Source organism: Pocillopora verrucosa, chromosome 5, assembly GCF_036669915.1.
Source record: "Pocillopora verrucosa isolate sample1 chromosome 5, ASM3666991v2, whole genome shotgun sequence".
Lineage (NCBI taxonomy): Eukaryota > Metazoa > Cnidaria > Anthozoa > Scleractinia > Pocilloporidae > Pocillopora > Pocillopora verrucosa.
In genome coordinates, this window is record NC_089316.1 from 26,758,616 (window position 1) to 26,785,287 (window position 26,672).

General features: G+C 37.5%; 1 protein-coding gene and 1 pseudogene across 2 annotated transcripts; one reads left to right on the forward strand and one right to left on the reverse strand.

Moving 5' to 3' along the window:
* Window positions 1-797: 797 nt before the first annotated feature.
* LOC131772763 (fibroblast growth factor 1-like) lies at window positions 798-12,574 on the forward strand. 2 transcript variants are annotated; one of them, XM_059088718.2, is made up of 4 exons: window positions 798-902; window positions 8,272-8,614; window positions 9,232-9,335; window positions 9,736-12,574. In XM_059088718.2, the coding sequence occupies exons 1-4, from the start codon at window positions 900-902 to the stop codon at window positions 9,913-9,915; spliced, it is 630 nt and encodes a 209-aa protein (XP_058944701.2). In that variant the 5' UTR covers window positions 798-899; the 3' UTR covers window positions 9,916-12,574. The 2 variants fall into 2 exon arrangements, with proteins under 2 accessions (XP_058944701.2, XP_058944700.2); XM_059088717.2 differs by lacking the exon at window positions 798-902 and adding an exon at window positions 4,403-4,520.
* A 773-nt stretch (window positions 12,575-13,347) lies between these two features.
* LOC136281214 (phosducin-like protein 3) lies at window positions 13,348-17,649 on the reverse strand (annotated as a pseudogene).
* Between the last annotated feature and the right edge of the window lie 9,023 nt (window positions 17,650-26,672).

The window sequence follows — 26,672 nt, forward strand, 5'->3', positions numbered from 1 at the left end:
CAGTTATCCTCGAACAATACATATCCAATATATAATATACGACATCTATGTTGGCAATGTCTTTTCATGACGGATTTTTTAAAAGCTAAGAGATTCGAATCTTAGAATGTATGTTAAAGCTGTATTTACAATAGAGCACTTCAAAGTCAAAACAACATTTTGACTGTCTGTTGTACGTGTTTCATCTCTTATTCGTTACCTGCGGGACGCGAGTTTCGCAAGTCGTCGTTGAGTCTCTAAAACGCATTCTTAAGTCGAGCTTAAAAATGGTTGCCTCTCCAGTAAGGTACAGAAGAAATGCTTTCCTTTTAAGTCCTGCAATCAGGTAGTTACTCGTGCAAGATGCACTCCTAATTCTGCTCTGATAATTTCTTCAATGGAATGTCTTCCGCTTCGAAGACTCTTCACAGAATCTTTAACTCTTAACGACTTCCGAGTTCCTTGAGATCTAAAATCGTAGTTACGAACCACAAATACATCACAAAGATATTTTTAATGTTGTTTTTGATTTTGAGCAGAGTTATTTACGTACACTGACGCTCGTTTATAAGAAAAAACTCTGCGGAATCCCATCCAACTTCCTTGTTCCTTAAGATCTAGAATTGTAGTTTTAAACCACAGAAATGTTATTAACGGATATTTTGAAATGTGTTTTGCTTTCAGAGTGAGCGTACCTGCTTAAGGTACCGGAATATTTGTGCTGTCTCAGCCAATATTTAAAAAGGGCATGTATGTGCGTTGGTTTTTCATGAGTGATTCAAAGTCTCTTCTCGCCGACACAAGAAAGTCTCCGTAGATGTCCTTTAATATTTGTTTTGCTTCATCAAGAATACTTGACTTCGATTACCACAAAGCTTCGAAACCCAAAGGCATTATTTTACACCGATTACATCGAGAGAATGGTGAGTTGGAGACAAAATATCGTGCTAATAGTCGGTATTGTTCGTCAGCCTTTAAGTGAAGGAGTCTATGTTATCTGTTTGTAGCTCGCAACATGTAATTTAAGTTGAATCAGTGAAAGAGGAACCAGCAAGAAGAAAAAAGTGGTTTCCTAACTTGTCGTAAGAACTGCACAATGCTAATAATCGAATATCATTCGCTCGTCAGTTTATCTGATACAAGAAGGTAGGCGCGTGGACGGCATGGTACAGTGAACTACGTAGTCAAATTTGCCTCGTTCCCAACATAAGGGTTCGTGGCTCAGTTGGTAGTAGCACCCTTACTAACGTTTGTGAGGCCTGGGTTGGAATCCCGTCGAGGCCTGCTTAAATTTTGTGTTTTCTTCATTTGTGTAGTCACGTTTAATCGCGACAGCTACAAAGAAATAATGAACCTGTTCAGTTTAATGGAGCCACTGTTTTGTTGAATAAGGAATAATCGTGTAATACAGCAGAGAAAAACAAAGTACACATGCAGTAAGTAACGTTATCATTCGCGTGAAGAGTACAATTCATCACGACGTAAGACGTTGTCGTCATTGCAACTTGGGTCATTATTTGGTGGTGTATGTATCCCTAGTGTGTCCTTGTCCAATCCTGTCACGGAAACTGAGATTTCTTAACAGAAATGTTACGTTTTTGCTTGATCTTAAATGACTTTCGATAATTATGTGGAAACTGGATCAACTTGCGCTGATACCCTTTTTTTCTTCACTCTAGTGATAAATCTACACCTCTCTTTCACGACTACAGACCTAATTTCAACCGATTTCGCTAAGAGCTGAGGCCTGAAATAACAAGTTATTATCTCTGAAGATAACTAAAAGCCATTAACTTCGATCCATTTTTTTCAGTACTTATTACTTATGTCGAGTTGTACACAATTTGCAAAACTAAACTTTCTTCATATTAATATTTAATATTTCTTATCGACACGTTTACCAGATGGAATCATCATTGCCACCAGGCAGCCTTTGTAGTTTACCTTGAAAAGAATATACGCGTGTGAAATTCTCCGGGTTTAAGCTGGTATTCTTGTGGTGCTGGCAGAATAGGCGTTGATCTATTGCAACACCTCGCTAAGTCATCTCACGGAAGTCACGTCTGTTGATTTAAATCTCATACAATCTTCCATTATCACATGGTTTATTTGACCAACTGATTCTTAAGCTGTTGTAGGCGGAATAACGTTTTGCGAAAAGCATGGGCGTTACTTTTGATAGTTCTTCCGTGCCGCCATTCATAATTGAAAAAAAAATCATCTTCATTTAGTATTCTGAGCCTTTATAGACAGAGTTATCACTTGTTTTGTCGCGTGCGTGGGAAAAGAAAGATATTAGAATTTCCTGCGATAAAAATTGAGGCCCAGACCTCCTCATATGGCGCTTCTGTGCTTCACCACTGAGCTAAAGAAAAGTCTACGGCGAGATAGGCTTTTATTACTAGATTCAGATGAGCCCAGAGAAATGTTCTTTTGTTCTCAAAGGTTAACAGCTTAGGACAATGTTTTGCATAAATAAAACAAGGAAAGTTCGATTTGGTTAGCATGTTGTAATACCCAGTGGACGGAGTTCCAAAAAGGTGTCCTTATCAATAAACGAGAGAGTCGCCTACTCAGATCTCATACCGCTCTCCCCACTGACCACCGCAATATTCATTAGCAAACATGGAAACGACCCAACACTTAAAACTTACATCCTGGTTATCCGCTTGTCAAATTAAAAAAAACAAAATTGGAGCTGGAAATTACCCACTCAGTTCTTATGCGCCATCTCTCAATGATGGAAATCATAACAGATTTGTGATTCCTTAGGTATTTGTCGAAAATCTGAGAATAAGGTTTGTAATGAAAATTTCACCTCTAATTTTGCCATCCAAAGCTAAAGATTACTGAACTCAAGTTAACGTTGTTCTGTAAAAAAAAAATTCAAAAACTATAAAACATTAAAACACGGGGGTGGAAGTTCCTTAAAATGAGGTTCTGTACTTTTAAACTCAAGGGAAATGAGACTATTAACTTTATATAGTGGTTTTATCAACTGATTTCATAATGTTAATTGGCCACCATGAAGAGTTCCTGAAGCTGACGTCTCGTGCGCTAGCCCTTCGCCAACATAGTTAATCATGATCGATTTCATTTTTACAGATAATTTTGGAAATCGAGTCAGATTTCTGGTCTTAATTGTCTTTTTATCCTCCATTCATATCATTTTCAAACCTTTAAAATTTCAAACGAAAAAGGATCCGAACTATCTATGCTAATTTGTAAAGTGTATATCACGTGCTATATGAAAGAAAGCCATCTGCAGTTGCATTGTTCTCAAAAATCAGACATGGTTTTATTTACGACTCGCTCCATGGGTTTCTCTCACCTCGCCTTATTTCATTCTTTCGCACCTGCAGGGTGTGTATAAGAAGTATTTGGCACAAAAAATGTTTTGACTCGCGCGCAGTCAGAGATACACTGATACAATACGGCCAACATGTGCAGCGTGGGCGGGTCATTGCGACACGAAACAGGTGCTGTTCGTTACGGCAAGTGCCAATTTCCTCCACTCAGGTAAAAGGTTTTGTTCAGTCAAATGATTAACGAAGACACTAGAATGTTCAATTTCCCAAGGGATTACATTTACTTTCAAAACAGCAAAAATTAAGGGGATTAATTTATTACCTGTGAATTTTGAAGAAATAACGAAATCTTCGTAAAACAAGATAATAATTGAAACGGATATTAGCTTCTCTGTCAACTTAAACTGGTACTTTCAACACATGGATAGTTCTGACGCAAACGAAGTATTTTAGTCCAACAAAAATGCCATTTTGCGTCATGTGATGTAAAATCCATTCGTTTTGTCGAGAAATTTCGATAACTTTTTAGCTTTTAAATTAAAACCATGACGTAATTCGCTAGCGATGGCAATTTCAGAGTGGATTGTTTGAAAGACAAGTTAGGCGAAGCGATTAGAAGGCATCATATGAAATCTAGAGTGAATGATTGCGAAGGAGTATTTCAAGATATCACAAGGTCTCCAAATTATGCATCATAAATGTAATATTTGCGTGGTGGGTGTGTAGTTATAGAAACACGCATAATAAACGCCGAGTCAACAGTTTTTAGTGAGGCAGCTGATAGGATTTGCTAAAGAGAGGAAGTCTTAGGAGATGATAGAAATATCACGGTAAATGAAATCTTATCGTACTCTGGGGATCTCCGCTGTCCAATTACGTCATCTCCTCTCGGGATTGGCGGGAAAAACACGACTAAGTTGTTTTGTCGCTTTAGAAGCTTTCAACTACGATGCCACATTTTTGTCTAAAACCTCTAAGCCATTAAAGATTTTGTTTATTCTATAATCATTATCGGAGGTTAAATTTAACAGAATTTTACGTCGCTTTCCTCTCGAAGTAAGTGGGTGGGCTTAATTTATTTTCGGGATGCGCCGGTAAATCGTCCGACGTGTTTCCGATCTCATTCATTTTAACTTCGCTTGGTGAAATATAAGCTTACCTAGCGACGGGTAATAATTTCAGGAGAGATCCGGCGAAGTAGATGAAATTTCAGTGTCTATTAGTATGTACAAGGTAAGGTTTCACGACTCCCTTTCTAGGAAGTAGAATTGATTTGTCCTATCTGTGAGAATTAGAACTTACTCGGACTTGGTTGTCTGACGTGTGCAAACGGTAATTACAGAATATGTGAACGCCGTTTTGAGGAAATTGTCGCTCGGTATTTTCCCAAAGTGAGCGTCAAACAGTCAACATTATTGTACATCAAGAATTTCGAAAATATTATGATTCTTTTTACGTTAAAACAATGAAAAATCGGGCTTTAAAATCGTTTTAGTTCGTTTAGTTGTGGACGAGTGGTCATGGTAGTAATTTGCGTTCCGTGTGTATACAAACACTGGCGCCCACAAACTTATGAATGAAATTCTTTTGAGGGGGGTTATTTTGATAGTACATTACTTCTTAGTCTCAAGATGAATAACGTTTAAAGATTTTTCCGCTTCGAACGCTCGGCTGGAATTGATTGTTACATACGGTAGCTTTAGGAAACGTTTTGTGTGTGAAATTGAATAGCAGTGAATTCCACGTGCAAACTTCCTGAGTGAGGTAGTTTCACGCGCTTGGCGATTACAAGATATTGGCTTCTCTTTGCTTTTCGGTCGAAATGGCCAGATATGCAGCCTTCATAGAAACTGTAGGCGGTGGCCTCTTAAAAAAGGCTTTAGAAGGAGATCTGTCGAGATCTTTTACCAGTTAAAGCATTAATAAGGCAAGATGTCTCGTGACTCCCAACTTGAAAATTCGTTGCCAAGAGATTTCCGAACAAAATTTTGCCTTGAATTTTTCGTGAAAAATTCCATCGCCAATACCAGATGAATATAGTGCCATGCCAAATTATTATTATAAGGTCACTATTAAAATCATAAGCCTTTGGATCAGTATTTTGAATAACTGTCGGTTAAAATTTTCAGCGAAAATTCTGATCAAATTGAAGCTTCGTGTTGTCAATATTTTATAATCAAACATTACTATCGAGATTTCTGCATCGATTTCTAGCTCTTACCGAGGGGATTCCAAGCAATGAAAGATTTCATTTTGGGAATCAAACAGCACAACCTGTCACTAGATTTGATGAATCTTAACAGTTCATTCGAACTGTTTATTTTGATGATCACTCTTCCGTTTATTTTTGGAAATGATATCTACTAATTGCTGATGGCATTTAAGAACTTCAGAGGAGTAGAATATTGTCAGCTCCCGCGGTAAAATATAATGTTTTAAACTAATAACTTTCCCGCCTCGCTCGATGGTAGGTTTCCTCGTAAATTCGTTGTCAAAGTGACGTCTACTTTACGGTCAATTTTACTGGTCTATTCAGGGGAATTGATAATTGTTCAACGATTCTTATTATACTTAGATGTAGTCCGATCACTTAAAGACTAAACTGACAGCAATTAAGAGTAATTTTCTAAGTAATAATTACAGAATGCAACCTCGCTGACTTGCAAATTATGTCTCATTATGTATTTTTCTATGACCGCCTGTCCGATAGACCGGAAGACTTTTAGATGTTATTTACGCACGCATTACTAATAAAACCGCAACGTAGTTGTGAAAGAGCAAAGAATTCCAAACACTCATCATGTGATTTTGGACACTTTAGTTTTGTCGTATTGATCATGTTTTTGTTTAAAGAATTTCAAGTTCTTGATAATTAGATTTTTTCACGTCGGCGAGATTATCACTTCAACTTCCCATTCAACGATTATGAGTCAAAACTGACATCGATTGCATCAGCGTTTATCTATCGTTACGCAAACAAAGGCTTCGAGAAAGTATCGTAGTGATTTAAAATATCCGAGAAAGCAGAGCTCATTTGCTCAAAACACAATTGCCATTATTACAAGCTACTTTGAAAAGAACCTCATATCCAATACTTCGGAATTCATGTGACGCGATAAAACCACAGTAAAATTTTAATTTTTTATCAAGTGCAATCTTTTCATACCACAGTTTTATCAGATGGAATCAAAGCACCGAAACGCTAAGTCGCCGATGCAAATACGGAGGAATACATTTGTAAACAATATCTACCCACACACTTTTACTCTGTAATGTGACACCGCTGACCACTATTTTTCCTTGAGGCTGTTTCTATGTTGCACCCGAATATTAGCCCGGAAATGACGACAATATTTTTTAGGATACTTAAGAAACCCTTAACGAATTTCCGGATGGTGGGTTTCTAAATTTAGCAAGCCTGAACTTCCATGACATTTCCTTACAAGGGGTTTATCCTTTCTTGACTTTTACGGCATTGACAAAAGAGTTCTGGCAAGGCAGAGTTGAAGAACGAACTGCTACGTCACAGGTATGCAGTCAATACAGCGGGCTCAAGTGTTCGAGGTGAAAAATTCAGATAAATTTGTGGAGAAAAAGGTGGCTGGCATTTAAAATCGGGGCGTTTTGCTGTCGTTGAAGGCATTTTCCTATTCCCAGTGTTATTAAAGAAAAAATTAACTTTTAAAAATATTTTGCGGGTGTACAAATTTTTTGGAGGCTGTTCTGTAAAAGAAAAGCGCAGACATCAGTCAGCTGTGTCTTCTGGCAAAGGGATTGGTGAGAGGGTGGGAAAAAAACAGCGGTCAAACTTAAGGCATGCGCAAGGGAAACAATCTCGGCCAGCCGCGTGCCAGTTTCCCGCGCGGAAGTTTAGTGGAAAACATCCGCTGTCTCACAGACTAAGAGAAAACAATATTAAAACGTTCTTTGAATAATAAATAGGAAAAAATCGATAACTTTCGTACAAAATGCTTATTTAACCACAGTTTCCTCTTGATTTATCTATTTAATGTTTTGGGCCTTATCGGGCAGTTTATAATTCTTGAAAGACAACTTTGTTCTGACAGCCTGAAAGCACGCCACCAAGGCTATACAACTTTCTCACCTGAGAAAGTGTGAACGAGATAATCAACCCTCGCTACCCTATTGAAGTCGTATTTGACACTCGTGTACAGTATCACCTGATTCATGTCAGGCGACCGTAGGAGGTAAACGTCGGTTGTTTTCAAAACAAATAGCTCTTGTTTTGAAATGAGGTTGACCTTGGCCTGCCTCAATAGAAACATCTCTTTGTTTCCATTCTAGATAGCACCTTTTATGTCACTTAAATTTTTGCACATCCAAGTTTCACGTGTTTTGTTCAAAACGTCCTTATGTCCAGCGCCTTTATTCTAGATCTTCATGTACTTACTATAGAAGTGTACGTTAAGCCAAATCATTTTAATGTTCTGTTTTCTCTTGCGAATTGTAGAGCGAAAAGTAAACGGCTTTGCCGAAAGAGTGAATTTTTAACGCACGTTTAACTTTTAGTTACGGCGAGTTCAAAAAAAGAATATTAATTAAAAACTGTTCTCATTATCTCACAAAGGTGCTAGGTGAAAGACATTCCAACGTATACAATGCCTTAGAAATCAGAATGTTTATTGTTTCTCTGTGAAACTAAACTCTTACTGACCTTATAAGACTGAATTATAAGACTGTTTTGATCTGACCTGGTTATGTTGATTCACTGAGGTTTCTGATGAAGGTAAGAGTTGATTGTTTTCCTGAGAAAAACCTTTAAAAAGGTAAAATAAAATTTGAAAGAGTTTACTTCTTGTTTCCGTTCATCGAGAGGAAACTCTGGCCAAGGCCGGTAGTGATTTGAAAGCACATGCAACGCAACCATCTCATTAAGCCTTTATGCTCTCAAAGAGAAATCTAAACCATTGTTATGGCCTGGTTGCCGCAGTTACTGAGTCAAAATGTTGTTACTTGTTTCCAGGTTTTATTGGCAAATGCGCTGAGTTGGATTTTGCTGTTGTGTGTTTCCCAGTCAAGTTTCCTTCCGTCGGAAGCGCTGCCGGTCGGAAACTCGCCGAAGGGCAGTCGAAGGGAGGCGAGTGGTTTCGATGATGACTCGGATAACGTAGAACAGGCATTTATCTCACCTGAACATCAGGTGTATATGCGCCTTACGATGAATAAACCACAAATGGACAGAAACTTGCATAAAAAACCTCCGACATACGTACGGAGGGGAAAATTATTTAATCGCAATGGTTACCTTTTAAGAATTAAACGCGATGGAACCGTGGACGGGACTACGGACAGTAATTCTCCTCTAGGTAAGTGCTTCAATAAATTTTTTTGTTTTAAATAAAAAAAAACGAAGAAGTCAAGTGACCTAATTTGAATGGAAAGGTCTAGGTATAAACCGTGATACGAGTCACATGATGTGATCTTCAGACAAAAAACTCTACTCTTCAAGTACTTTTAAGGCTCGATTTCCCGCCGCAGTTTGGGAAGTGAGCCTGCGTTCCTTCCCCGTAGAGACTCCAGAAGATCGAAAAAAGGAGTCGAGAAGGCTTTACACCCCTGTCATTTGACAAAGAACCAAACTTGCCCTACCCCTTTGGTTTTTGAGTGGGCTTTTTAGCACTCATACAGGCTTGCCGAAGCTCAACCTGATCTGACAGCAAAGTATCACGAAACACAGCGGTCAGACGCGTGTGCATGCGCGAACGTTTTAACGAATGAGGCGTACTTTCGGAACCAAGTTGTGTTTTTCGAAATTTTGCGCAGGAAATTGGCGTGCGGTCGGCCAAAATTGATCTATTTGCGCATACTCGACGTTTGACCGCTGTGTTGTCTTACGATAAACAACTTTTTTTAACTATCACTAACACATACTGAGCGGTATTCCAGGAAACTAACCTACTTTATTTTTTTCATGTTCCAACAGCTGAATTGGAGTTCCACTCAATCGGGACCGGGTTGCTAATGATACTGGGCTTGACAAGTCAAAGATATTTATCGTTCAGTGAAAAAGGTGTCTTACACGGAATTGTAAGTAGAAATGCTCAGTTTTATGTGATTGTTAAGAGATAGGGATTTAATGGCTGCTCTTTATACCGGCCGAGAAATCTAGATTGAGTCACTAGTTTTTACTGTTGCTACTCTCTGATTGGTTGATCTTTCTCAACCAATCACACGAAAGCTTCAAGGGCTACAGGTGAAGTAGCCCTGAGCATTTTCCCAGGTTTAACACCGTATGCGCTTCAAGTTCTCATTAGCTGACTGCTTTGATACCTATGCTGTGATTGGCCACAGCGTTGTGCTCGATACACAGGCGCAAATAGGAAAAAGGAATATTTTGCGTTCTTTTCACTCCAATTCTGCTGCTATAAGGCTTTTAAACTTCCGCCAATTCTCCTCACACTGTTTATTTTTCTTCTAATCGAAATAGGAGGAACCGTCGCTAAACTGTGTTTTTAAGGAAATTCAGGAAGAAAACACGTACCATTCGTTCTTGTTGTACAAAAACACAAAATGGTTAGTTGGAATAAAGAAGAACGGCCGAGCAAAGGGGGCTTCCCTAACAAGAGTAGGTCAAAAATCAACGCAATTTATAGTTAAATATAATTAAAGTTATATTAATCTATTATTTAACTAACACCATCTGCAAATTCAATATAGAATTAAAAAGCCAGTACTGTTAGTCAAGTGCAAATGTTTCTGTTACGAGAAAGAAACTTGAATGAAACCTTAAATTTCACACAAAAAAATTTAGTTACAGTTTGCGAAGCAAACGCGCCTTTTATGTCCTTTCTACGTTCTTTCGGCGTTTTTCCCTTGTAGAGGAGGGAACGTGAAAAACGCAGTAATTGATGGTAGCCACGAAACGATGATGTCGTTTCTTGGCTGCCATGAAAAGTCATAATGTATTTTCATTTTAAATTGGAGATGAAGTCTTCAAATTGTCAAATTGAATCACTCTCGTTAAGTGTTTTTGGAATTAATATATTGTGCTGGATTGTCTCAGACAGTCTTAAATATCGACCGCAGGCGGTGTTGAAAAAAACAAAATAAAAATCGGCCGATTGAAAAAAAAGTATGTTGCCAAGCAACGAATTGCAAATTTAGTTTATCAAAATACAGCCGCAGCAGAAACATTTGTATTTGCACTGACGTACTTTTTTTTGTACCCCAATCACTTTATTTGACCGCGTTAAATACGCATGCAATACGCGTATACATTGCGTCCAACATGCATTTTAGGGCATGGTTCGTCGACTCGTAAAACGTGAACGGACTTTTAAGGGGAAAACTTAAATGTTGTGATGAAAAAACTGTTTGGCAAATCTTCCAAGCTCCATCTGGAGAAGTATTTTTACTCAGAATATAACCAAACTATACTTGCGGGGAAGTTTTCTTGTTTCCAGCTTTGGGTATGGATGCAACAGCATTTCAAAACCGAGTAGAACTGGGTTCTTTAAGTTTTAACGCACATGCTTTTTACGGCAAGCCGCTGGCCGATAAACCTCACTGTGGTTTTTTGATCGGTGATAATGATGGTATTCTCCTAGTTTGCCTCACGAAGATGTATTGACTACGGCTGTTATTGTCTAGTAGCTTTTCTGTGATACCAGGTATAACAGGAAGCTGTTTAGCCTCGTCAAAGTATTCCGATGCCTATCATTATTGTAAATTATGAGCGAAACACAGCGGTTGACGTTCGACCGCTGTGTTGTGACCTGTGTTGCATCGTCGGAATGTTTAATGTAGCTATTGTCGGTTTAGTGAAAAAGGTTTGTCCGGGTACGAATATATAGTGTCAGAATTTGGGTGTCTCCTTTTTCAGCCGAAGAGTCGCGAAACGTTATTAATTTCCTTGTAAAAGCTTGGGCGGTACAGCCCGTTAATTCAGATCTTTTTCTGCAAAATTTTGATGTTTTTCTTACTATGTAAGAACAAGTAAGCACTGATGGAGCTTTCGTAAAAAATTCGGACATGTTAGAAATGTTATCCCAAACGGTGATAGTCTACTTATAGTTTTCTTGCGTTATTTTGTGCGTCTGCGTTAGATTAGATTAGGTTTGCATAGCTCTCTTTGGCTAAAAATATTCAACCAATCAGAGCAAGTTTACAGTATTTGTAACCAATTAGCAGCAAAGTTTTCTCTCAAGTACGTTTCATTCGTTTCCTTGCGTATTTCACCGGCTGTCGTTTTCCCGCGCTTAGCATTGGCAATACGTTTCTTCTTCATGAGGTCTCATATATTGGTCTGTTTAAGATATCAGTTGGTGATTGGTCAATGGGAAATTGCACTTAGCCTCCGTTGTTTCAAGCAGAGACATTTTTAGGTTTTCAACCGTTAACAAAAAGAGCAAGTGTTTAAGAATTGGTTACAACAACAGCTCTTTGAATTTGCCAGTCGACGAATTAAATACGCGGCGATAAGAATAAGGTTTATTAAGTCTAGATGACCTTATCATTTCGATCGCCAGATCTTGCGATATACTTTTGTTGATCAACAGAACTTTAAAATACTCTCATTTACCTCGTTAGTTACTCAAATCCTCAGTTGTCTATAACAATATTATTTAATGACTCACGGTTCATCGTACAGAAATACATTACATTATTTATTTATCACGGTTTGCAGATACATCAGCTCGTTAGAATAACTCTTTCACTTCCACAATTTCACCTACCTACATTTCCATCGATGTAAGTTACGAGAATTTGGTGTGAAGTCAAATCAGTTTCTTTTTGTTGATATTTTTCTTTATTCTCATCACCTGTCTGCTCAATATTGTATTGATACTGTAAGAGGAAATTAGTTCCTCGTCACTTGTAGGAGTGAAAGGGTTGGGTGGCTTTGCCAGATTGTCCTTGTAACGCGTTTCTATCGCGTTTAAGACGCGTTTCTCATGCGTTCTTGGAACACGACAAGCCTCCTATCTAGCGCGCCAGTTTATTTTTTTTCTCGAGAAATCTAACTTAATTTTATTTTACTAAACACGATAAAGACACAAGATTTACGTAGCGGTAATTTTTGTTTCCAAATCTGTAGTTTTAATTACAAGTTAATAGTCATATATATCATTTCAAAGGTGGAAACTTATTTCAAATAAAAGTTAAAAGTTATTGTTTATTTAATGTAAGTACCACGACGTATTAGGACTGTGAGAAGTAACAATTTGACCCAAATAATACAGTGACAAAATTATTTAAGGAGGAATTCTCCTCAATGTACATGATCTTCAATGATCAATTGTAAATAGCCAGAGAAGATAGATATGTTGGCAAAAAACTGTTAATGTATTTTTTAAGCAAATATTTGCAATAAAACCAAAGAAAAATCTTGAAATCTGTGTTTATGATTTCGACTTATTGGAGAGAGTCAGTGGTAAAAGAATTTTCCCAAATCTTGTACCCAGGCCTCCTACTGCCAAAAATTGAGAGCACAATTGCTAACATTGGTTGTGAAGAGGACAACTGACACAGGTTAAAAAAGAGCCTTTTTTTTTTAAACTCTCCTTAGCTCATTTATTTGTCCCCTCTAAGTAATTAAAAAAAGTTTCCCCACCACTTTTCTGTCTATTAAAAAAATTAAGTGATAGGTAGATACTGTAATTACTTGCAAAGTGCTCTGGGCACTCATAAAATGTTTGAACCTTTGGAGCTGGCACTTATCTGAGGAGGGCACTTTTTCAAACTTGGGTGCTTATTTGATCCCCACCATTTTCAGCAAGTATTAAGTTAACTTTGCAACAAAACAAGAAATAATAACAAAATGTTTAGATGTCTATACACAGGCAGTGAATTAAGAGATTGTAAGTGAGTCATGAAGTAATAATCAAAACTCCTCCTTATTTGAGGTTGGGTGCTTAATCAAATAAACAGGGATTTCTTAAATTTGTTTCTTGAGATAATTTTCAAGATGATTTTTAAATATCTGACATAATGCATCCTGCAATTCCAAGCTCCAACATTTCCTCTCCCTCCCCTCCCCCAAGCAATGCTTTGGGCATTTGAACTTTTGACCATAAATTTATTCGAATATCTCCCCCCCCCCCCCCCTCAGGGTAAAGCTTGTGTTTCAATGCCCGAGCCAATTTTTTTGTACAAGGCCATATCAGTGACAGTGACCTTCTACACATTGACAAAGTGTTGAAACCCAGACCTTGTAGACCGTTTCTTCTGAGCCATTCACTTGCAAAATGAAACTATTTACCTTGAACACCTCAACATTTAAAGATTCAATTATTGCATTCTACTTGTATTCCCACCCCACCCCAGCAGGGCAAGGTTCAGATTTCCCACCCCCCTAGGCACAGACCATGGTCAAATGCTGGTGAGTTACCCAAGGCAGGGGGGATGTTGAAGCTTTAAGTTTGTTGGGAAGTAAAGTAAATATATCCAGTAATTGCTCTCTGGATGCTATTCATCATCATCATCACTATCTGAATCCTTAGCGTTCATCTGTTGCAAAGAACTTGTCATAACATCATGAACTTTATTCTTTTTACGTGGATCCTCTTCTAAGTCTGTTTTTACTGCCCCAGCTTCAGCCAACATCCATTCCAATTCTATAAATATAGAGTATAGAGATATGGCACCAATATTAATCACTAAACAAGAAATAAATATGGAACATAAATTGATTTGTTTATAGTTGTGCCATCATGACTGGAGACATTTAGGATTGTAATATGCCCTTTGACCTAAGAGTGACTAGCATCTAATTTCTCCATATAATGTCAGCTCTGAATCACACACTTAGGTCACAAGAATAACAAATCTCTTGATTGTTACACAAATTCTCCTCATCACAACCTAAAGAAATGTATAGAGAGCAGTAAAGAGAATACTGATACTGATGTGAGGGTGTAAAGAGTTAAAAAAAAAAAAAAACCAATAGCTCAGAGCACTGAAATTTAAAGAGAGACTACTGCACAGTACCAGAGAATTCAGTTATCATCAGATCTCTGCCTCTCTCTTTTTATTCAATACAACTTACCTTCAATCTTAAGATTCATTCCTCCAAATGCAAAAGGTCCTACAAACTGTTTCTTCATGTCCTCTTCGCAGTAGATAAATATCGTTGGAAGATGTCTGTCAGGATAGTTTGGTATACATGTTGTTGATACACTCTTTAAAATTTTGTGGTTGGAAACTTCTCAGCCAGGCGCGTGAGGAACTGATTTACTAGTGTACATAATGGAACACTTTGCTAGGTTAAGGAAGATATGACTGTTAAATGCATGTTTTGTAAAAAATAATAATCATATTTTTTTAATCTCAAGACATGTTCAGCAGTCCCAGACTTGATTTTCAGCTGACCCTTTAATTCACAAGATCTGTTTGTTAATTCTCCTGTCTATCTGCCACCCATTTCCTTGTCAATGAGTTCTGAGAATTTGGTGCTGGATCAAGATAACAACCTCTACCTGATGAGTTTGAGTATTCTTATTACCTGCTTGCTGGATAATGTAGGGATATTATAGAGAGAAGTTACAAGTTAATCACTTTTGGGACTTAAAGATTTCAGTTTATCTTTCTTACAAGTAAAAGGTTGCTTCTTTTGAGAGGAAACGATAACATTTCTACCATGGTTATTTTTTAAAATATGGATGTTTAAGGGAAAAACATTTTAATGTTAATTGCTTTCTTATACTTGTAACATTGTATTCCATGATAGACGCAAGGTGCTCCATGCTAGTCCACAAATATTCCATGGTAGATGCAAGCTTTTTTTTTCAATCCTCTACACCCTAATATCATAATGCATATTCTCCACACTGTTCTCTATACATTTCCTAAGGTGTTGACAAGGAGAATTTGTTTAACAATCAAGGGCTTTTTGGTTGTTGATCATTTTTTCTATTCTCATGACCTTACTGTGTGATTCAAAGGTGATACTGTGAAGAGAAAATTTCTATGCAAGTCATTCTTAAGGATCAAAGAGAGACTGACCTTATTTATTACAAATTGACACATGTGGATCACAAAAGGATACCCAGGTTTGTAGAGATGAAGAACAACCCAGATTCCTTTGCCAGCTTTATTGACTTCGTCCACATTAGTCCTGGGCAGAAATCTCTCTAACATCACCAAATTTGGATGCCTTCTGAAATTTCTGTATTTCTGCCAATCTTTGTTGTCTTCAAATAAACCAAATTAAATAAATAAAAATAAAAAACCATAATACTCAAATGTAGAGAAATGGTGACTCCCTCTAAGAAGATGTACAGGTGAAAGAATAATCCTAGATACCATTCAGTGCCCTGTGTCTCTGGAGTTTTAATGAAAATGTTTATAGGATTTTGTATCCAAAGAACAAGATGCTTAAATTAATCCTTTAACTCCCAGATCAAATTTGTAATTCTCCTTACTGTCAATCATACAAGTCTTTTAATGTTCGTTCAGAGAATTTAGTATTGGATCAACTAATTATCCCCAAACTGATATTTTTCTTATTCTCGTTACTTATCTGGTTGATATTGTATTGATATTGAAAGGAGAAATTCTGTCTTGGTCACTTGTGGGAGTTAAAGGGTTTAGAATGATTTAAGGTCATACCTATGAATCTAACAAGAAAAAGAGTCGCAGTCACTTTAAACAATACAGTCTGTCCCAAAGATGTACCACAAGGACTCATCTCTACATGCCACCTAGGGTATCCTTCAAACTGGTAGAGTGCCTCCACTTTCACAAGAGAGGGGTGGGTGAGAAACACCAATGACTAGTTTGTTCTCTTACATGCATATCAGTTATATAAACCTCAGAGATTAACACAGATTATAACAATGGATAGAAGAAAAAGGTGAAAATTCAATAGGCAAACAGTCAAACAGGGAGTCTGTAGTCAAACCAGTCTTAGGACTAACTTTGAACCATTCTGATAATAAAACTCACTTTACAACATCAAGAATTTCAATACACTGTTTAAGATATTTATTAGGTAAAAGCTGGTTTTCACATGTAGGGAAATCCTAGATGATTGGTAATTTCACTATTTCCCAACTATTGCAGATTTTGTGGATGTAAATTGGGAGAGTACCAGATGTTTGTCTTGGTAGATTATAGACACCACTTCAACACTTCATTTGTGACTCATGAGCAGTGGAGCCAAGCAATATAAGGAAATTGGTAACAAGGTAAAATTATCACCAATGTCCCCAACAGTAAAAGTATGAGTTTTTCTTATCTTCAATAATCTCTGATCATTGCAGAAATCTGGGACACGCAGAGAAAATATAAGTACCTTAGAGGTTCTGAAAATTGTCGCTCACTTTGTTCAGAAGATTGTTTTAAAATTCTGGACTCTGCTTCCACAAGCTTCCAATTGAAAATTAAGGAAGCCATGCACATCCTTTGGGCGCAGCCGTCTTTAAATTTGCAGGTCAAACACTGATCTTAATTTATCCCTTTCAAACTAATCAGTCTCCCTTAGAATAAATAGTTTCACTTTTTTTTTGGTTTTTTTAATTATTCTTGTTAACATCTTTATTATACTATTTATTGCATAATTTCATTTTGTTTCTCATTAAAAAACTGACAATGGATGATGCTTCTCTGAAACATGTACTGTTTTCATTAAAAATTATAAAACAAATGAATTTCAAAAGCATTGTGTGGTTCATCACAGCGATAATATAATATGTAATAAATACATATAAATGCCTCTGATTTTGAACCATCTCAGAAAGTCAGGGATGTCTTCCATTCCAAAACTTCCTTAGTCTGAAAACTCTGAGACAGGTCGGGAATGGTGAAATTTCTAACCATCTAGGGTTTTCTTGACATATGAAAAACCAGGTAACGTCAGGTAAGAGTAAAAAAAAAAGTTCTTTTGTTGACTGAACTGACAATTGGCATGTATCTGTCTTTAACTCCTTAACACAAGGTATTTTTATTTTGAATCAGCTAAGGTTTACCATTTTCATACTTTAAGTTTTCATTGCCTTATATGGTAAAAGCAAGATTGTCATTGACAGCAATAGCTTTCACGTCCACTTCATGCCGAAATAAGAAAATAAAATCCGTACACAAAAAATTTCCTACCTATACTGTAGCAAAACACGTTCATCTTCCTCATCGTCCAGTTCCTCTAGTTCCTCTAAAGTCATATCTTCATACGCTTTCACTACATTTCCTGTTTTCTGTTGGACAGTTTCTTCTACAAGATCGATAAGTTGATCTTCACTAACTTCTTTTCGGGTAAAATTCCGTGTCGACGTAAGGCATCGTTCCATTGGGTATCCTCGCTGGGGTTTTGCATTTCTTAGTGTGTTAACTTTGATTTGGTTACCAATTATCGGGTGTTAAAAGTGAAAGAATTTGCTTCAACCCTCTGCTAACTTTACAATAACTTTACGATCATTGAAAGATTGGTAAATGGTCAGCAGCTTATATTTCCAAATATTGCTTTGTTTGTGTAAGTTTCACCAGGTATCTTGAACAACACAAACATCTTGAGCTAATTTTTCCCCACTGAGATTATATTTTTCTTAAAAAATATACCATTTTCGATTTCCGAATTTGATTCGAACTTTTTGTATTTATCGAGTCTTGACAGGATAGAAACAAAATCGTAGAAAAGTGGGTAATATTCTAAAGAAACCTTTGTGCACGCCGAGATAATTTGGTTTAATAAAATAAGTTTATAATGTAAATAGTTTCTGAAGCTGACGTCTTCAGCGTCAGCCTTTCGCCAGCTTGAGCGAATTATGACAAGTTCTATCTACAAATATTACGCTATCAACATTGTTGATCTTAGCAGCATGCAGGACGGGTGTCATATGAACTTCGCTAACCGTGGAGTCTATGTGGCTCAGTGGTAAAGCATCGGAGCGCGGAATCCGAAGGTTTGAGGTTCGATTCGTCATGGGAACTCAGAATTTTTTCCTTGTCCCACGCTTGTGAAAAAACGAAAAAAAATCGATGTCAATGTATGAAAAGTTTATGAAGATGGAGCTACGTTATTAGTAGGACTGCTTGGTAACTTGTCTAACATTAGAAATACAAGAATGATAAGTTGAATGAAATCTGAATGGGATTTAAGGGTGCCGATTTGAAAGATTAATTTTTTTTTCTAGAGTTCTGTATCTTTTCAAACTGCCTAAACATGAAGAAAGGCCTCAGAAACCACGTCTAGCCTAGAATGATACGAGAGATCAAAGTGTCTAGCAAAATAAAGTGAATATGCAGTTTTCCTTCTAAAACTAGGAGACATACCAAATACACGATCATTCGCTTGAAGTTATTTCTAACAAAAGATTGCAAAGTGATTATATGGCATTCGGGGGCCATCCTATATGACGCTACTGAAATTAATTGCGTTCTTTTAAACTTCTAGAGGATGGAAGGTTCACTCGATTCCAGTACTCTAACGGGCGTACATCAGTGTACGTGTTTGTCGGTGATGGGCTGTGAACCTTAATGAAAATCATTTCCGTTAGCAAACAGAATTAGAGGTTGCTAAACGTGGGCGTGTTGCTGCCTGTTGCATTTCTTTTTTTTTTTTTTTATTTTTATGTTTAAATTCATATAAGCTTTCGTGGGCTTATCAGATTTACAATTGACGTCATTGTATCCGGCAAAGATCTATGTACTATACCGGAAGTAAAGAAAAAAGCCGGTCTTCAATCACTAGATAAATGCTGTAATTCCTCAGGTCACACGATTACAAAGAAACATTCTTTTCATTTTATGTTCTGACCGGTCACCTATGATAAGGAGATTTTTAACGAATTAGTAATGACTACTTTTCCCAACACGTGCCGATGGGGAAATGTATAAATCATTGCGTAGAAGAACAACCACTTTCAAGTCTGAGAATCTAGCCTAGAACATTGAAGGAAAAGTGTCGTCGCAGCAACAGTAAGATGTTATGACGAAAATGTGCATGCGCACGTGTAAGGAATGTGCTGGCCTTTACGCATGCGCATGCGCATGCGGCAGAGGAATGATTCTCTATAAAGAAGCAACAGCAACCCTCGCTTGCAATAAAGATAAACCTAAATCCTTTAACTTCCACAGGTGATTAACATGCGAATTCTCTCTATAATATCCATACTATATCCAGCAAACAGGTGATGAGAATACTCTAATTTATCAGGTAGACGTTGTTATCGTGATTTAACTCCAAATTCTCGTAACAAATTTAAAAGGAATTGTTAGTTAAGGAGGGAGAATTACCAATCAGATCGTTGTAGTTTAAAGGTTTAAAAAGTCGCCTACACTGAACGGATGAAAAGATACTGGCTGTAGCTACGCTTGTGCACGTTTGTTATCAATGCTTAGTGTAACCTTAATTGTCAAGTGCTGTCTTTATTATTTTCAGTGGTCACACAGATCAAGAATTGTCAGTGATGCAGTTTGAAGTAAACAGTGATAGAACAAAGACTAAAAAGGCTGGCACTTTAAACAGTCGGTAACCAAATATTGATCCATATCCATCACACGTAGATTTTTGCAGTCAGTCAGTTTTCTTAAAAAAAAAAAAAACACTCGCGAGGTTCCACAAAGCGCACAAAAAAGACTTGAGAAAAAAGTTGACTTTTCAGCAAATTTTAAAATTATTTTCTATGTTTTCACGAGCAATGACGTATTTTCCTTCAGCAAATCAAGAAATAAAGGCAATAAAATTGTCCTTAATGTAATCCCCTTTAAATTTCTAACTGGTTCTCTTATCGCTTGATCTTCATGACTCAATTGATATCCAATAAATCTCGTGATATCTTCTTTTTTCACAGGGGAATGTCACGTAAAGGCCACTTATGCCTCAAAGCAAAGGTCTTGTTCCCACAAAGTACTTAGTTGTCATGACAACTGATGACTGCGTCGGCGTACGACTGATATAAGGGTCAACTACTTTTTCAAGGCAGGAAATTTAAAAGCGTCTTTTAGTTCGAATCTTTGATGATTTTTTTGCTGCAATTGAGGGTCTTAAATCGGCAAATTTTAGTTTTAAAAGTTCACCAAAGAGCTCTTTCAGCGAAGTCTTAATGCTTGATTCACAGCGTGCTAAATTTCTATCATTAAGTGAAGTAATCCTCTTAAACTTCAATGGCAGTTGGATTATCAATTGATTTTTTCTTTATGGGGATTATGCCCCTTCCTAATCAGGTCAAAAAAATAAAATACTCAGAAACAATAAACTTCCAAAGGGATTACTTGAAAAATGATTAGGTCTGAGAACAATTCCATTAGGGGCTGTAATGTCCATTACCGCTCATCACGTAAAGGTTACCACAAGTGCAAGGGGGAGGAGAGGGTCATTATTTAGGTAGGTCATAGCTTTTGAGCCAGTTTAGACCAAATATTTTTGTCTTTTCCGAAGCAAAACGAATAACAGGGAGGAGAAAAGCAAGTAAAGCGATGCTTCTCGCTGATAAGCTGCAATTTCCTTCCATGCAGAAGAAAAGAAAAGTAAAACAGAGATTCAGGCTTTGACGTGATTCAAAACGCATGCCTCCCAGATGCTACAAACTGAGCTACAAAGCCACACGCAGGGAGGACTGGGAGCGGGGGAACATTTTAGAGGGTTTTTCTACGCCTTAGAGGTATCTTCTTTAAAATTAAGAACTAGAAAAGTGAGCAAAATTTATCATCTGAACTTAATTCCCTACCGGCTTCGGAAGCGATGTGAATTTTAAACACAGCTCAAACTAGAGAGTATAAATATGTTCTCTTGAGCTCAAGTGCCCAATTCAAATACCACGTATGAAAACGTACGTGGACTTTAGAACCATGATTGACCGCAGATGTGGAAAATGGCATGTTCTAATTTGAAATAGAGTCAGGAATTGGAGATTTGATCAGTTGGACCCCTGCCAAGAATCCCTAGGTGTATTCCCCGCGCGTGAAATCGCTCTAGAATAAAGCTTAATTTGTTTATTCAGTGGTACCACAGTTCTACTTAGCTTTTCTTTGCTTTTTAGACCCTATTACGCAAAATACATATGAAAGATACTGAAAACCACTCAAGACAGACATGCAGACGGCGGAAACATTTATTTAAAACATTCCGTTAGAAGAGAGACATTTACTCAACCCCAGCAAAATAAAACGTTTTCGGCAAAGTTCTTATTATATCAATTGCGTTAAGAACTTCAGCATCCTTGATCATTGAATAATGACGTAGCAAACATGTAATTTACGTTAAGTTTTGCATTTTTACAGTGTTTCAGTGCTTTGCCTTAAATGAAAAGCCTGCCCTATTTCAAGACCTTTCTAAACACGCCAAAACAAACTTCCGAGAGATATACAAATTTCTATCCGTTCCTCGTAAAACTGCAATTCCGTTAGTTGTGGGCCTTGTTTGAAGGGCAGCTCTGAATTCAATGGAGATCTTAGGTTGTTCTACATAGACTAATAAAATTATCATGACAGGCTGGCTGACCTGGCGTGATCACGTGATCACTTCTATGGACGTGACTTCTGACTGAACGAAGCCGGCTACCACGGAAAAGCCGCGATGAAGATGAAAAGGAAAAGTGTAAAAACTGTGAAGATAAGCCTTCGAAACTACGCACTTCAGTTCACTACCAACTGAGTCGCGATTTCACACTGGCCCATTATTCCAGCTGTAAGACTTCTGGCAGAAAATTAGCTATTCCGAAAAAAATTTGTTTCCGTCCGTTTTAAGTTAATCTTGTGGCCGGCCAGAAGAGGGAAACCGGAGAAATGCTGCGGAATTAGCGGTTTTTCGAACTTAAGGATGGTTAGAAAATCTTCTTGGATTTAAAACTAATTTCAGCAAGTATTTCACAATTTCTGGTTTTGTACCATTTGCAGCTCAGCTGTCAATACCAGCTGGTGAGCTCGGGAAAAACGGGTTGAACAGGAGAGAGGTCATCCAAAACAATAATAGAGAGTAAATGCTAATGATTTGATCCCTTAACTTATAACTGAGAGGAGATAATTGATGCATGTTCCTGAAGAACTTGTTAAAAATAAACCTTGTAAAAGATTAAGAGAGAAAAAAATGTGTGTGTCACAAAATGAAAATATTGGCTCCTATTTTAAAGAAAGAAGGTAATTCATTTACCTTCTGAGAGAACTTCAAGGAGACGAACAGCGAGCACCTTCGACATTGTAAACTCATGTGTGAAAACGTCCCCCCCACCTTCGTTCATTGACATCAGTTGCAACCCTAAATTTCGTGGAGCGCTTTGAAAATGGTTGTTTGCGGTAAGTCGGATGGCTTAAGTTATTTCTAAACAGAATGAAGAATAAAGTAACTCAACAATTCGCTCTGTCAGCCATGACTAGCTTTAATAAGCTAAGACAAGTGCATGACCTTGAGCACGGGCTAGCTGTGGCGAAACTTGATTCCCCTGATAAAGTTCTGAAGGATTTACTCGTTCTTCGAGATACTTGTAATGTGAAACAATCGGAAAACAAAGAGCTTTTTGTCTTCGCTACTTTAGAATTATGATGGAACAAATTAAGTGGATGAGAAATTTAAACGGACTTTCCTTTTATCACTCATCAGATAGTTCGATAGGCAGGCATTTTGCCCAGAACCAAATGAACTTTTAACATAACCGTCTGAGTTACATAAGTTAAATCGTGCTGGTTTTTTTTACAAAAAGCGTGAATCACGTTTTCATGGCAAAAATGTAGGATTAAATGGTTATGCGGCATGTTTCCCAACAACTTGTGAAATACCTGGTTCTTTCATGGACATGAAACACAATGCAGATACCATATTGACAGAAATCGTTTTGCAATCTGAATCATGGAATCTGGACTTTCATAGCACCTTGTTCGTGCATCCCCACATGGCAGCTAAATTATCATATTTTCAAATATAATTCGTACAAGTTTTTCTAAAAGATTTACTGGTTTATGATGACAAGTTCTGTCACGCAAGTGCTCTAATCAGGCTAAAGCGGTGTAAAAGCTTTCCAGATAATTTTCACCGGAGGTATCATGTTACCGGATGTTACGTCAATCTCGTTGCAACAGCACCGCTTTCCTCTCAATAAATGTTTGCCTATTAAACAGGAAAATTCATTTGATAAATATACCTCACCGAAGTAACAACTCGACTTGGCGAATGAAGGTGAAAGAATTTTCACATCAAAAAAGGACTCGCAAAAATTATCATGTCTATTCCCGAAATTACAGCTTCAAGCCATACACGTTCGTCGATGGAAGGCTCACGCATCACAAGGCTTTATTCAATGCACGAGGTTGTGCTTGAGTACAGCGTTGTCATCATAACTCTGGGCTGTTTTTTTGCTAATATCCTTATCGTCAAGATTACTAAAAGGAAACAAACAGCTGCCAAATGTCTACCAGAACTTTGCTACTAGCCTTGAACAGTCAACAAGTTCATCTCATTGATCAAAGAGGATTTTGTTGCGGGAAAGCTTGAAATTAACAATTTGGCGTTACAGCAAGGACAGAAGCCTTCTCTAAGCCGGAAAAACTGTAGAACAAAGATCTTCATAGAAGACTGAAAACCCAAGTTAAAACCAGAGTGGAAGAGAAGAAGCGTTTTTAACCAACAAAAACCAGACATATGTATTTATTGACTTTGAGAAAACATTTTGGGATTACTTTTAACCAAAAACTTTCACCGCACTTTGGTTAATGAAAGACAATTTGTACCATCAATATTGCAGATAATCCTAAGAATGAGAAAACTCTCTATTTTTCAAAACAAACTTTAGTTTTTTTGATGTGTGTTTAGTACAACAAACGATTCACACGCAAACGTGTAGTGTTAAATTCAGATAATTTATTATGCGAAGTCTGCTTGCACGTTTCCCAATGGACAAAGCGGAATGTATACACACGAGGATAAAGCATCATTCACAGTTATTTTTATTTATGATTTAACAGATTACATTTAAAATGTACAAAGCTTTTTCTACGAGTGGTATTTAATGACAAAATCTTTGAAATGTCAAAAAAAAAAATTAAAAAATAAATTATTTATTGAATTCTAACGCTTTACTGCAGTTATTTATGTCTATGATTACGAATTTGTGATGAAACAGCAGATTACATCGAGAATGTACAAAACAATGCAGATTTTCCCCCAAAACAGTTTTTCCCGTTTCACAAGGGCCACGCCTTATCTGCAATCATTTCCGGGTTAAATTTGTGGTCGAAATTACATTCCCCCCCCACTTATACCTGGATTTTTGACATAAATAAGGATACTATTTACGTCCACCGTAACTAGCTCTAATATAGTTTTCCCCGTTCATTTCCCATTACCTGAATATCTTCGTTTCAGTTTTATTTCATAACAATTAGGAAGCATTATAGTATATCTCTTAAACATTGAGGAGAAGGATTGAAATATTTTTAAACCCACAGCATTTATTTTGCGTCATTTGCTTTGCAAAAAATGAAAAAAAAAAAATTCACATCATAATTTACATTGCAGTCATGGCAGTAGTTGACGGTAAAAAAGAGGACTCTTTTTAAAATAAGCGTTAAAATACAATCATTACCATGTTATGTCCAGCTCAGCGATTTATAGAATGCGGCTTTTCGATGGGAATGTTTGTAAAAATCGGGATCGCCTCTTGTGAGTCACTACAGAACCCGAGAGGTCCAAAAGAATCAGACCCGTGTTTAGTGTTACTTTCTATTTACTCTTATAACCAAAATAAACCTATAGCACATCAGACAAATAAAAAAATGTCATTAGTGTAGGAAGAATTTAGGGGGCTTTAACTCTGCGGGCGCAAGTGTAGTATGTGAGAGTGGTTGTTGTTTGGGGGGGTGGGGATGGGGTTGGAGGTTTACTGAGAGGGAGATTTAGCTTCTCCGGACAACCACCAGCTGAACGGCGGGCGGGTTCGCTCAGGTGCTGGAGCCCTACCCGGCTAGGGCTACCAAAAATTAGCAACATCACCCAAAAAATCACACACATTACGAAATCAATCTCGACGATTAAGTTACTGGGTGACTGATCGCCTGTCGACGTACCTCAATTAGCATGTGGAGCAAGAGAACCGCTCGTAAACTCAGACAGATGTGAAACCGAGTTGCACGCACGAAATTTGAACTGAAAGACCAAATTTCAAAACAATCAAGGTGTAATATAAATGAGAGATATATTTACAAAAATTGTTTTTCTCATTTGACTCTAGCAAAGTTCTTGATTTTCTGTTTTCTTTGAGCCAAGGAGGCGAGAGATAATTTTTGTGGGGGGAACCCTGTGGTCAAATGAATGCTTAATCCATTCCTGATGTCCCGCGTTTGCGTGATCGCGTGATTTGTGGAAGAGTTACGAAACTCATTGTACAACCGCGATAATTTATCGAACACGGCGATTTTGAGACAGTCGGGAAATGGTTAAACGCTTGTCGGTGGATGATCAGGTCCTATCGGCTTACCTTTTTTTTATGGGGCGCCATACTAAGGCTTAAAGACTTGGGTAATGGCCTTTGTAACCGCGAGCAATCGTATTGCGAACCAAGGTAAGGATAAAACCCGTCAGTTGCTTATCATGTCATTGGGTAGTGACCAAAAACTTTCAAGCTAACAGGACTTGGAAACTGAAAGAATAAGAATTTAGTTTAAGGTTTAAAACTTAGGTTGATAAAGATATCATGCTGTTACTGTAAACATTTAAGGCATTGCTTGGATTGGATTGAGGCGCATAACAACATGGGACGAAGCTACGCATAGCCCAGTTGTCGATCGATATTACAGTTCGGTGTTAAGAACTGTGACATGTTGCGTGACATATTTGTTACGTCGCTGATTCCAGTATGAACGGGGATCAAAGAAAAATTATGTGCTCTCCCATGGAAACGACAGGTGTGAAATTAAAGAGAGGCATGTAGAAGCGTTTATTTAAAAGGGAATTATTTCGGTGATTCTTAGATAAAAATGTTGTCAGGTAAATAGCGGCATATGCCGATTGTGATCGCAACTTTGGCCGTTTGGAGCAACTTTATGCCGGTTCCAGCAACGCTGACAAGCAATTGCACATTTCTAAGCTATGTTGTGAGCAAAATATAGGTGTGGAGCGATATCACGAGTGAAAAAGTCGCGGATTTCAAGGAAAACAACACATAAAGCTGTCAGTAAATAAGGGTTCGCAGGCCTATTGCGATCTTTTGCCGAATATTATAGCGGAAGTGGCTAAAATCGGACGTTTGGCAAGACGTTAAAGAACCATGTGTTTAGTTCCGTGTTCACGTGATTATCAAGAAGTTGTTGAAGCCTACGTGTACAAACTTGAATTAAAGCATAAACGTCATAAGAGTCTTGACGTAAACTGTGACTGGACAAACGAAAAAAACAACCCTGGAATTTATAACTTCTGGTGGCCTTTGTCCAGAGATTTACCGTACATTTTGTGAAAATATTTTTAGGGAGGGGGAGAGGGAAGGAACCTCTCGCTGGTTTTTT

Excerpts from the sequence above, each read along its gene's own strand:
- LOC131772763 (XM_059088717.2), top strand. Across the intron at positions 8,615-9,231 it reads GGACAGTAATTCTCCTCTAG|CTGAATTGGAGTTCCACTCA; the intron begins GTAAGTGCTTCA and ends ATGTTCCAACAG. Across the intron at positions 9,336-9,735 it reads AAGGTGTCTTACACGGAATT|GAGGAACCGTCGCTAAACTG; the intron begins GTAAGTAGAAAT and ends TAATCGAAATAG.